Source organism: Ursus arctos, unplaced genomic scaffold (genome assembly GCF_023065955.2).
Source record: "Ursus arctos isolate Adak ecotype North America unplaced genomic scaffold, UrsArc2.0 scaffold_2, whole genome shotgun sequence".
Classification (NCBI taxonomy): Eukaryota; Metazoa; Chordata; class Mammalia; order Carnivora; family Ursidae; genus Ursus; species Ursus arctos.
The window spans coordinates 51,021,164-51,034,074 of record NW_026622874.1 but is presented as its reverse complement, the minus strand read 5'-3'; the positions used below and the strand labels follow the sequence as shown (position 1 = coordinate 51,034,074).

General features: G+C 38.1%; 1 protein-coding gene across 1 annotated transcript in view; it reads left to right on the top strand.

The window, feature by feature from the left end:
• Positions 1–12,911, top strand: part of USH2A (usherin) — a 676,313-nt gene that overhangs the window by 301,368 nt on the left and 362,034 nt on the right. Inside the window, exons 31-32 of the mRNA XM_026517347.4 lie at positions 4,962–5,075; positions 7,024–7,185. Of these exons, the coding sequence (XP_026373132.2) occupies positions 4,962–5,075; positions 7,024–7,185 (276 nt within the window). The remainder of the gene's footprint in view (positions 1–4,961; positions 5,076–7,023; positions 7,186–12,911) is intronic.

The window sequence follows — 12,911 nt, the reverse complement described above, 5'->3', positions numbered from 1 at the left end:
TGGGATACTAACACTTTTAAGACATCAATAATGCTTACTTTATGCTTATTGAATGTTTTTTCAGCTCATCCTCTTCCATTATCAAAAGGGACTGGCAGGTTTCCTGACATGGCTGGGGCCATTTTCTGATTTCACAGAGTTTTGTGGCTGAAAGGGAATTTGAGAGGTCATCTGGCTGGTCTAGAGATAGGGACAGTCTTAAATTCAAAGGAAAAAAGGCTCCTCTGTGATGTCTCTCAAAGAAAAAGACTCATATCCCAGCCAATCTTAAAATTTCTCACTGTCAGGATATACTTCTTTAAATACCCCAGGTGTCATAAAGGGAGATTACCCAACTTTCTCTTATTGGGTTTTCTATGGACGCAGAATATATGCAGTATTTTTCTGCCTGGGATTCCTTTGAAAATATGTCCCACTATGTATTTTTCAGTAATATTGTTAATAACAGTGAAATGTACTTTCAACGATTATCCTTTTTGTCTTTGTCTTTAATTAAATCTAGATCTCCTATCACATTAGACTAGGAAGTCCACATCTTACAAATGCCCTTTTCCACTTGTCACATATGCAAGCATTCTGCTTTATGTATTAATCTATGTACTACTGTTATCATTAGGAGCCTTCAAGCTCCTAATATTTTCTTAGATGAGAAACCTTGTAAAGATCAGACGTATTCAAATATAGCACCACTATAGCATCTTTCCCAGAAGCATAGAGAAGAAATGATAAGTACATTTTGATGATGATATATTGTCATAGTAGTACTACTTTGTTTTCCTTCTTTTTCTGGAGACTGTAAATGTAAGTAAGACTCTGACACTTCAAGTAAGACCATTAGGCCAGGCACTCATTGATCACTATGGATATATCCAAGAAAGGCTACCTTAATTAGTATCGAAGAAAGTATACTTACTTTCTTTCTTTGGTAACAGGAGAACTTCTTGTAACCATCAACTTTAATCCATCCTCGTAAACTCTCCATACTGAGAAACAAGATGTAAAACCACATGTCCCAGGCAATAGGATGACTTTGTTCTGAATTGGAGAAGATGACTTGGTTGACTAACCATCTCCCAACCACTCACTGTAACCTGACAAGGGGAGAGAAAATGCTGAATTTTGGATGCCTTGGTGGCTCAGTCAGTTAAGCATCTGCCTTCAGCTCAGGTCATGATCCTGGGGTCCTGGGATCAAGCCCTGCTCAGCATACTCACCCCTCCCCTAGCTCCTGCTTGCTCTCTCTCTTTCACTCTCTCTCAAATAAATAAATAAATAAATAAATAAATAAATAAAATCTTAAAAAAAAAAAGAAAAGAAAATGCTGGATCTTTATACTACTCTTCTTATTGAAATGGGTAATACTGATCTATATTTAGGGAAAAATGATTCTCATGTTTTGATAAACTTTGTCTTTGAGACAAAACATTATGAGCGATTTCCCCAGTGGAAATAGGAAAGAAATACCACCTCGGCATCAGAAAGTACAGCACATTTTTTAAAAGTGTGATTTACAAACCATCCAAAACTTTCCACCTGTGATTTGAAGTTGGCAAGAACCAAAACATCAGCTTGCTTCTTTTTTTTTTCTCTTTTTCTATTTTGCCGCTCTCATTTCTCAGTATTTATTATTGTTTCACCTGCCTTGAAATGGGAAATGTGAGCACTTTGATGAATGGCCTAAAAGATGATCTAGTTTCTCTCCAGCATCTTTCTTTAAGAATCTCAGAATTTTTTTATGAAATACAATTTGGTCAACTTCTCTACCAAAGTACAAACCTGAAGAAAGCAAGTTTTGAGAATATTTACTGTTTTTTAAGGTTCTTAAGGTTTAAGGGGGAGAAACTTAGCAAAGGAATTTCATAATACACATACGCATGCAAAGTAACTCCTTTAGTAAAGGCAAGAAAGGTTAAATAAAATGCTGAAGACCATTCAGTGACCGTGAATTCCGTATCTGGTTTGACATGGTCCTTCTTAAAGTCTGCAATAAAACCTTTCTTGCTAAGTTGATGTAACAGTCATAATTCTCCCATTGCACTTCCCTATGATTTGGAAAGAAATAATGTGTCGGGATGAGGTATTTTGTAAGGCCAGTCTTCAAAACTATAAAATAATGAAACTGCTTCTATGATGTTTCTCAGTGATAATATTACCTGGTTGTATATGCATCTGCATGCTAAAGATTTCAGAGCACCAACCTGGATGTATCTAAACCATTGTGTCTCTTTGGACATGGTATTCCTGTGCCCCAGCTAAATCATGACCGTCCCTAAGAGACAACGCTTTTCACATAGGTCACATAGCTTAAGTGATGAACAAAGGAAGCTAATCTTATATCCCAACATGTTTTTCTTGTTTGCTGTAGGATTAAAAGTCTCACTCTCTAGAGGCTGTTTCATTTCTTGTTAGTATGGCGGTATACTCATTCAGACATGCAAGACTCTTGCAGCAGATTTAAAATTGGCAATAAGAAGACATGACAAATATCAAATATTTTCAAAGGATAAAATGGCTAGAACATAGCTCATGAGGTTACCTTAGTTTTGAGTCTGGACTTTTGGGATTATGGTGAAACATCAAGAAATGGGAAAACGAAGCTTAGGAAATAGTTGAGGCTGTGAGGTCTGGACTGGAGCATATTGAGAATGAAATGCTAGTGGGACATCCAGGTGGGATATATGACCTGCAGGGAGAGAGACAGAACCGGAGCCAGGAGAGATATGCAGTCTGTAGCTACAAAGGAGAGATGGAGCTACAAATCACAGAGGTCAGTGTTTAGAAGAAGAAAGAAGCCTGAAGACACTACCTTGTAAAAACAAAAGCTATTTAAAAGACTCTGAAGGGAAGATGAGCCAATCAGTTCAAGGAAAGAAAGGAGCTCTCAGGAGCTGAGGAAAACAACTCCAGAAATTCAATGGCACAGAGAGAGCTGAGGGAGTCAAAGTCCAGTAAGTAGAGGGAAGACAAGGATTTGAGGAAGGATTACTTGATCTGATATTTAGAAATTACCAGTGATCTTCAAAAGATAAAAATCAGGATGTAGTAGCCCAGTGTCGGCAGGAAACTGAGTTGCTGTAGTAACAGCTTGGATTGGCATGGACTCTGCTAGAGCTCTCTCCTTGCACAGCTCTGTGTTGAGCACTTTAGACTCCTAAACTCCTTTAATCTTGATAGTAACACTATGAGGTAACTATCTATTGTCCCCAACTCACAGATGAGAACTGAGACCTCTCCTTCGAGATAGATATTGTTATTACCTGTTTACAGATGAGGAAACTAAGGCACAGGGTCTGAACAACTTGCCCAAATCCATACAACAAATCAGTAGCAGAACTGGCACTTGGATCCAGGCGATCAGGCCTAAGTCTATTCTCTTGACCACTTCACCACCACATGACGAGGATGTGTAGGTGGCAATAAACATTTTCTTTTAAGACATCTAGTGGAAGGAGAAATAACTTCTTAAAAGAAAGTGATCTTGGAATGCAGGTCATGGTCTAGGAAGTTCAAGAAGTAACAGTCACCACGCAGGAACGAAGAGCAGCCCGTTAGGACATGAGGTGGATTCGAGATTGGAGGGAGCTGAATTTGGCATGAGGGAGTCATACATGTGTGTGTATTAGGTCACTGGCACAATGTCTTCTTTGGCCATGAGTTAAGGTGATGGTGCCATGTGCAGCAGAGAGGGCTCAGGGGCCCAGGGCAATGCTTGGGGAGCTGTTGGAATGAAGACTCGAAGCCATCACTGGGGATTGAGGACATGTGGGAGGTGCCCAAGTAGACAATGGCTCTGGTCTTTGCTTCCTCGTGCTCTTTGCTCTTTTGATTTTTTAAAAAATTTCTATTAGGCAGAGGAAATACGAAAACATATATGTTAAATTTTGTGTTTGAAAGATGCAAGCTGTTACCAATATCGGCACATTTAAATAACAACACATTCTCTAGGGTATTGAAGGAGTATACCATGACTGGGACCATCTTTTTATAAGACTGATGATGATCTATATGGTTAGGATTAAAGACAACTCTGAAAAATGTCCACAGTAAAAAACAATGGTGAGCAAATACACAAATTATATTTTTGATACTTCTTTAATTCCTGGGATTAAGTAAATAAAGAGCTTCTGCCTTGATTATGAACATTAGTAAACAGAATGTGCTTTCATTTCTACAGGTACTTTTAATTGCTGAACAAATCTTATGTATTCACCACAAAACCAGGTTAATTCAACACTTCCATGTGCACCCCTTCTGTTTAAGACAGGTGTCTTAATTAAATAAACTAATAATTTTGCAAGTAAAAGCACAAAAGCATAATTATCTAATTTGCTAATTGTTCAACTATGTTGATTTGCATATTTGTTAGTTGTAACATGAACAAATAGTTTGTATATGTGTATCCTACCGTTAAAGTAATGAAGCCACTCTTGGGATTAGCATTTCCTAAAGTGTGTTAATAGATGCTATGTAAAAAGGGCTCTTGTTGAATAAGGCTGAAAAATGCTAGGTTAGAGAAATTGAATAGTTTTATTCTGCAGGAGGTCTGGAATCCTAGAATGGGATAATATGCATCTTAACGATCAGATCCACAGCACTCTGCTTCACGAACTATGTATGGAAACCCATTTTTATAGGGGAAAGTCTCAGGGCACTAATGTTCTGAGGAGCACATTTGGGAAAATGCTGTTTCAAGTTGTTTTAACAATAAGTTGGTCTCACAATTTTTTTTTTTTTTTGCTCGTCACTCCATTCTGTAATCAGTACACAGGCAGGAAAATGAATTAAAGAGGCATATTTTTTGTGTATGTCTGTGTTGCTACATCTCTCTCTTTCTCTCTCTCTCTCTCTCTCTCTCTCTCTCTCACACACACACACACACACACACACACACACACACACACTGTTCTTTATAGCTGCTTACAGTAAACATACAAACCTCCTTTTCCCCCCTTTTATTGTAGGCATATTGACAGGCTTGCTACCCTTCAAAAACTATGCAGTAACCCTAACTGCTTGCACTTTGGCTGGCTGTACCGAGAGCTCACAGGCATTGAACATCTCTACTCCACAAGAAGGTAAAGTAATTTCAAAGGTCTTGACTTCCACATTTCAGTTATGAATAATAAAATAGGAGAAGAGCTAAATGCTGCAAGGCCATTTGCTGGAAAACCCCAACCTAATTTGATGACAAAGTGCATTGCCAGGCCATAATTGCTCCATTTTTTGGGGGGGTGTGAAAATGAATCAAACTCCATACCCTTTAATGACATGCATCTTTAATAGCTGTAATGCAGATTAATGGGCTTTTTAATTGCTGTTACATTGTTCATGCAAGAGCCTTGTCATTAATATGAAGCATCTGAAAGATTAATGAAAGCTTCCTCATTTTACTATGGCTCAGAAGTAAATCTAGAGACAGTCTGACTAAAAAGAATTGATTGTACGGCACAGTATGAAATTGAGAATCAAACGGTTGATTTCCATGGTCTCTTTGAACTGCTAAACACCAGCACAGGCAACAATTATTTCAGTATGATGGAGCCTCCAAATGCCAGTTGAGGCATTATTAATCACTGCTCGGTTCCTTCTGACTGAAGTCTCACTTTTGTTGTACTTGGAACTTACAAACTGTTGGCATAAATTAATGTTTCAGAAAGCATACGTTAAGAAGGCAGTGAGAAAGAGAAAATATTTTAGCGCTCCAAAGTGAAAGCTTTGCTCAAGAATCAGAACGCATCACTTCAAGAAATAACAGCCCTCCAAACAGTTGAAGCATTGTTACTTCATATTTCTCTCTCCTGGATGAGAAGAATTACACTTTCTTCTACTGTCTGGCTGTCAAGTTATTTAGGAGATTGCAAAGCTAGATCTTTAGGGGAAGAGTCAGCCAGCCTCTCTCCCCCAACATCCATCCATCCTCCTTCCTCACTCCCTCTTTTCCCCTTCCCTCTTGCAAATCCTTGAGCAAGTACCCCTTGTGCAGAAGACAAAAAAGAAAGACAAGGGCCCATGTGATGAAACAGGGTAGAGGGCTCTGTGATATCCTTCATGCGACCTTGCCCCAACAACAGCCTCCTCACCGGGACCACGCCATCAGTGACCCGTCATCCATGTTTTCTCAGGGTTCTCTCGGTCTAGCCTGTGGAGAAAAGCACTGTTTCTCTTACTGAGGCATTGCTTCCCCTGGGCCACATGATCCACATGATGGTCCTCTCCTTTAACAAATGCTTCCACCAGCCTCAGTATGGGACGAGCGTCCTTATTTTCTCTATACCCCCTACTCCCTCTGTCCAGGTTTTGCCTGGAACCCTTCAAACCTACTTCAGAGCTGTATCCCAGAGGGATTCCTACTGGTCCAGTTCACCGTTCACTCTTCATTATTTAAGGAATTCCCAACTTCCAGCTTTTTTAAAAAGTTACTGCCAATGTACCAAACCATAGATGTATTTAGGGTCAATATTTTAAAATTTTTAGTTCCTGTGATTCCGATTTATTCACCATTACAGAAAATGAACGGAACCTTATTTGAAAAAAACAAACTTATACACAATGTTGTTTTCATATATAATTAATTCCATTGATTCTGTGCTTACTGGTTATTTCTATAGAAACACATAGGCTTTTTTGTTTCTATTATGAACCACCCTCCCCAGCATTGCCCGCCTTAGATCAAAAGCTTCTCAAGGGTAGGGACTCCATCCGTTTGATTTGCTTTAACAGGCACAGCCCCAAGTGGAGATTATGGGTTAATAATACTCTTGATGAAGTAATGCAAGCATCAGTCAAATGAACTGGTATAATATGCCCCATCCATCATTAATGCAAATTCTCATAAATTCAGGACAATTATTTAGTACTGTTCCTAAAGCAATTACTGACAAGCTGCCCACGAATCAGGAATATTCTATGCATGGCATTTCAGGTTTATTTCATGATTTATTGGGTTAGGTCTGAAAAGTTTGAATTAGAAAAGTAAACTAAAATTAGGCTCTATAAATCTTTTTTTTTTTTTTTCCCCCACAGCCCCACAGGAAGTTCAGCCACCGGTAGCCAAATCTCTTCCTAATTCTTTGTTGCTGTCCTGGAATCCACCCAAAAAAGCAAATGGTATTATTACTCAGTACTCTTTATATATGGATGGGATGCTAATCTTTTCGGGAAGTGGAGAGAACTACACAGCCACAGGTAAGACTTCTAGGTATCAGTAAATAGTTCTAGTCTATGTTAGACTATGTATATTTCAGATATCTGTAGTCTGTAATTGTCGGAAAATGTGGTCTTTAAAATTGGGGTACTTAATCTGTCTCCTGTTATTTGGTCCCCTTGTGTGGTCCCTAGCCACACTCATCATGCCCAGTTGTAAATGTCATTTCAAACAAATTCCACTGTCACATGAGTTAACTACTTTAACGTCTTCATTAATGCAGGATAATATTAAGACTCAGATGCGTGACTCAGTGTAGTCTGAATTTTGGTCATTTGAGAAGAAACATAGTATATAAGTCAAAATCGTGTTACAATGTGTGATGACACTTGAATAAAATGAGGTAAATTGCTGAAAACCTTGTAAAATGCAAGAAGCCTACATTATGTCTTGTTGCCTGGTATCTGGATCATGCTTATATTTCTGTAGTAATGTTAGTGGTTATATATGGCATAGTATTTTATAACTATATGTGACTATCTGGTAAGACATCATGAGTCAAATATTGACTGATGAAAAACTGAGGCCTGGAGATATGACGTTCTTCACGAAAGGTCACAACCAGGGAGAGTCAGAGGCAGGATTAATTATTTATGTATTCTCTCCTCCACATTAATGCCAAGTGCTAAGGTTGTAATAGGAAATCTGTGGCACCCTGGCCCTCCTGTGTTGGCGCTCGTGGCTTCAGGGGGACGCACACAGATGCAGGGATGAGGCATTTGTGCACAGGGCTGTGGCATTTACCCAGTGGCATCCTCAGGGTTTATGTTTTTTGTGTCCTCTCCAGACTGAGAACCTTCAAGGGACAAGAGCTATTACTTTAATATTTTGTTCCTTGAGGTTGGAAGGAATTCTGTAATACATGTTCTAGGAGGTAGGTACTATTATTACCCCCAGGTTACAAATGAGGAAATTGAGGCAGAGAAAGATTAAGGAACGTCTTCAAAGTCACACAGGCCGTGAGTGGGATTTTAGTACGGATGCAAGCATTCTGGCTGTGGGGAAGAGCATGCGGTCTTAAAACAAGTTATTTCACTTCTGAGACTTAGTTTCTGAATCTGTAAAATGGGAACAACTACAATTTTCAAGATTTTAAAGAAAACTAGAGCTAAAATACCTAATGTGTTCTTAGCACTTAGTAAAGAGAATACTCTTATTTCTTGTAGAATGCAGAGTTCATGTTTTAAACTTTAAAAATAGATTAATCCTGTCCTAATGATGTCTGAAGGCATTATTTTAATTAAATATTATAGGCCACAGAAATTACTTCAAAAGAAATGAAAAATATCTTGGAATGAACTATACACATGAATTAATAATTAATAGAAAACACTTTTGTAGGACCAAAAAATATCATCATGCGTAATAGGAAAACACAATTTTTAGGCCCAGTACGGACATTTTCTCTGAGAAGCCTTCTCTGACATCCCAAGTATGAGTTGATCTGATGCAGGTATGCTCCTTGTAAACCTGTGTGCCTCCTCTTTTTTTTTTTTTTTTTTGTGCTGTCTTTGAATAAAGTTGCTTATTTACTTGTCAGTTTGCCCTTCTGAACACTAAGCTTCATAAAGACATGACCGTAAGTGTCTGGTTCATTACTTTATCTCCAGGACTTAACACAGAGTGGGTATATTTATTCATTTGAATAAATGAATGGATGAAGTTGGGTGATTGTTGGGAACAGAAAAAGAAGCTAGCAAAGGGGAAATTGTGGAGGGCAGGGGTAGGGTGGGAAAGAAAAAGTGACAGAGAAAAGAAAAAAGAAAGGTAGAAAAAGAAACAAAGATCCCTTCCATGGGTAGACACGAGCACTAGCCCAGTCCATAGGGAAGTTGTGTGGTTGATAGTAGGTCTCAAAATGTAAACCTTGACTATTTCCAAACTGTGCAGAATGCCATTTGAGGTGACACTGTGCACAGCCAGAAGATGAGCAGTGTGGGGAAGACAGGAGGCCAGAATTCACATTGATTTCCAATGCTACTTCCAAAATGATACAAATTATGTATATTGTTTGATTGAATCATAAACAAAACCATGTGACTCTGGTGTCTGCAATGAAAACTCTTGGCAAATGTTACCAGAGTGGATTAGTACAATAGATGTCCCCCAAATATAATACACTGTAAAGGACGTGAAATATTTTTAAAGTGCCCACAACCATCTCATCAAGCTACAGAGATAATAGATTCTTTAATGGTTTTCATTTTTTATGTAGATTTTTAAAGATTAAATCCTAGCTAGTATTCTTTTTTCCTATAGCCTTCTTGGCTCCTAGTAAGCAACTGTATTTCTTGCCATTCTCATCCCCAAACGGCAGAAGATATGAGGCCCATTGAGACTGCAACACGAAGGAGAGAAACGAAGCCAAAAATGTTATGATGGGATTCAAAGTTGTGCACGATTAAACTAGCATGAGAGCTAGTAAAACCGAGGCCGAGAGAGGTTAAGAAATTCTAATCCAGGGGCACCTGGGTGACGCAGTCGTTAAGCGTCTGCCTTCAGCTCAGGGCGTGATCCCAGCGTTATGGGATCAAGCCCCACATCAGGCTCCTCCGCTATGAGCCTGCTTCTTCCTCTCCCACTCCCCCTGCTTGTGTTCCCTCTCTCGCTGGCTGTGTCTATCTCTGTCAAATAAATAAAAAAAAAAAAGAAAGAAATTCTAATCCATATCAGAGGAACCACTTCAAATATGGACCTGTCTGACCCCAGAGTCCATGCTTTCATTCTTTCCACATTCTGCTACTCAAATTATTACATATTATCTTATTTTTTACATAAATAAATATTATATATTATTACACATTCACGTAATGTGTAAATATTTTGTGTAAATATGTAAATTATCAACATATTCACATAAACATATGTGTAAATATGCAAATATTTACACCGCATGTGAATGTTACATAATATGTAAACATTACATATTTACGTAAATAAATATTACAAATTATTACATATGATTTTATTTTTCCTCCCAACAATGCTGACAGGGAGACCAAAGCCTGATTGCAAACCCCAGAGCACCCATGTTATTCTTTTTTGGGCTGCCACAACAAAATACCAGAGACTGGCCGGCTTAAACAACAGAAATTTATTTCTTACAGTTCTGGGGACTAGAAGTCCAAGATCAAGGTGTTGGCAGGTTTGGTTTCTCTCGAGGCCTCTCTCCTGGGCTGTCAGACAGCTGCCTTCTCACCATGTCCTCCCAAGGTCTTTCTCCTGTGTGCACAGCCCTTTCTTACCCGGTCACCAGTCCTGTTGGATTAGGGTCCCACCCTTATGATCTCACTTAACCTTAATCACCTCTTTAAAAGTCCCATTTCCAAATATAGTCACATGGGGAGCTAGGGCCTCAAAATACGAATGTGGGGGAACACCGCTCAGTCCATAAGAGCACCCTAAAGGGAGTGCTTTTTCTACTATCAGCCTAGGCTGAATGCCCACTTCTGTATAGAGTCTCAAATCATGTGAGGATTGAAGAAAGTAGCCTTTAGGATCCTTTTCAACTCTAAGATTTTATATCTGTAATAGGCACTCGTTTTAGGTCATTTAGGTCTTCAAAGTCTACCTGTCTACTAGGAACTGCAGAGAAGGCACAAGGAGAAAGGGAAGCTGTTTATCTAAAGTCAGCCAGGAGAAAGCTGATAGAAGAAAGCCTGGCCATTTGAACAGGCTCTAGCCTCTTCAGACACTGCATCATACCACGTTCCATCATCAGATGCGTCCATGACGTCGTTAGGACTTGTTGCTCGTCTTTGTGTCAGGATCTTTGTGAACCGATCTCCTTTCCATGCTGAGAGTGGGAACTTCCCCTGGTGAGGGCCAGTGCTGTCAGTCATAGTGAGAGTTTAGGGCTACTGGAATGGGGTCTCTTCAGTGCTGAAATGCCGATTCATAGGGAGACAGAGAAATGGAAGATGCAGTCTAATGGATTAGAGAAATAATTAATAATATTTTTCAATTATAAAAGCAGTATATGCTTATTGAAAATAATTGAAAAGATCCAGATGTCTAATACCTGATAATCCCACCATACCTATAGAAACTCTATGTAAAATGTAATTCCTTCTAGTACCTTATTCATGTTAACAAAGTTGATCTATAACGTATGATGTTGAATCCTCACATATTTCCTTATTATGACTGTATCCCACTTTATGAAGCATTTTTCCTGAAAATATTTTGAAATATTTTAATACTAACATCACATCCCATCCAAATGTACATTAATGTATTTAACCACTTGAAAGAGTTCAAGTTTCTAATTTATCTCTCTTTTAAATATGTTGTGATAAATATGGTTGTCTGTAATCTTTGTTTATTAGATTCCCAAAAGGGGAACAGCTAAGTCAAAAGTAGTGAACCTTCCCGAAATATTTGATACACATTTTCTTGCTGTTTCCCAGGAAAGTTCGTCAGCAGGCCATGTTATATTCTTTAATCTTTGATAATTTTTCAAGCAAAAAATATTATTTTATTTTTGTTTGCATGTTTAACTACTAGGTATAAGGCATACTTCCTACATGTTTATTAGAGATTTACGTTGTGCTTTGATTCAGCTGATCATAGCCTTGATGAGCAAAAATTTAATAGGTGAGGAATAATTTTGAAACTTCCTCAAGAACTGTGTTTTATACCCTGTTTTCCCTGGTTGTAATCATCTGCATGTTTAAAATTCCTTGTCTTCTACCCTATCAAAAACTTCCTTAAATAATCTGGCTTAATGTGTCCTCCTAAATATTCGAAGTGTCAACCTTTCTTTCCTCACTCTTACTCCATTTATTTGTAGCTTCCTCTTAAGTTCCCACAGAATCCCAACATTCTTCTGTTATGTGTAGCAAATGGATCTTGCTGCCATGTGGATACAGGTAAAAGTAAATGCATTTCAATTCAGAAGGCACTTAGCATCTCGGTGGCTTGAATTTTTTTTTCTTCCTTCTCTTAAATATGAAGCATTAAAAGTCAAAGGCATTGCTGCTCCTCGAGTTAGTACAAAATATATTTAAAAATGCATACAGTTCAAATTTTTTGCCTTGCATAGGCCATAAGCTAGTAGTATGGTGGGTCAGTTGTGACACTGAAAAATGAATCCAGTTAGAGAACCTCCCGAAGGCTGTTGATGTTTGCTATAATAAATAGCACACACTTTAAGTCAAACTTTTTCATTCTGTATTCAAAGGTAATGGATTTTTCGTAACCATAGTAACCTTGGTGTATTTCTGGATAAATACATGAGGTATATACATTCTAGTTTTATTTTTGAATATAAACTACCACATTATGTATTACTAATAATATGAAAAATAGGATGTAGGTTAGTATAATGACAGCTTAAACTAGTATGCATTTTTCTTCTGCAAAAAATAAATATTTATCAAAAGTATAGGTTCAATTAATTTTTCCCCCAGTTTTGTGGTATTCTGGTGGTGCCATTTATCTTTTTTTGCAAGATCTCCATTAATCTCTTATTTCTGTCCCATAACAGATTTTTAAGAATTTCGAGGTAAAAACAATTGTGCTTTAAAGCTTATGATTAAAAACATTATTGAAAGATTGAAAGACCTATATTGATATCACCAACAGAGCTATTGTGAGCCACTTAAGATGGGCGTATATAGCATGTTCATAAAGACGTAGAAAAAAAGAAACCTTTTGTGAGACCGTTCAACATACCAGGATTGTTTCAAAGTTCAGGCTAGATAGC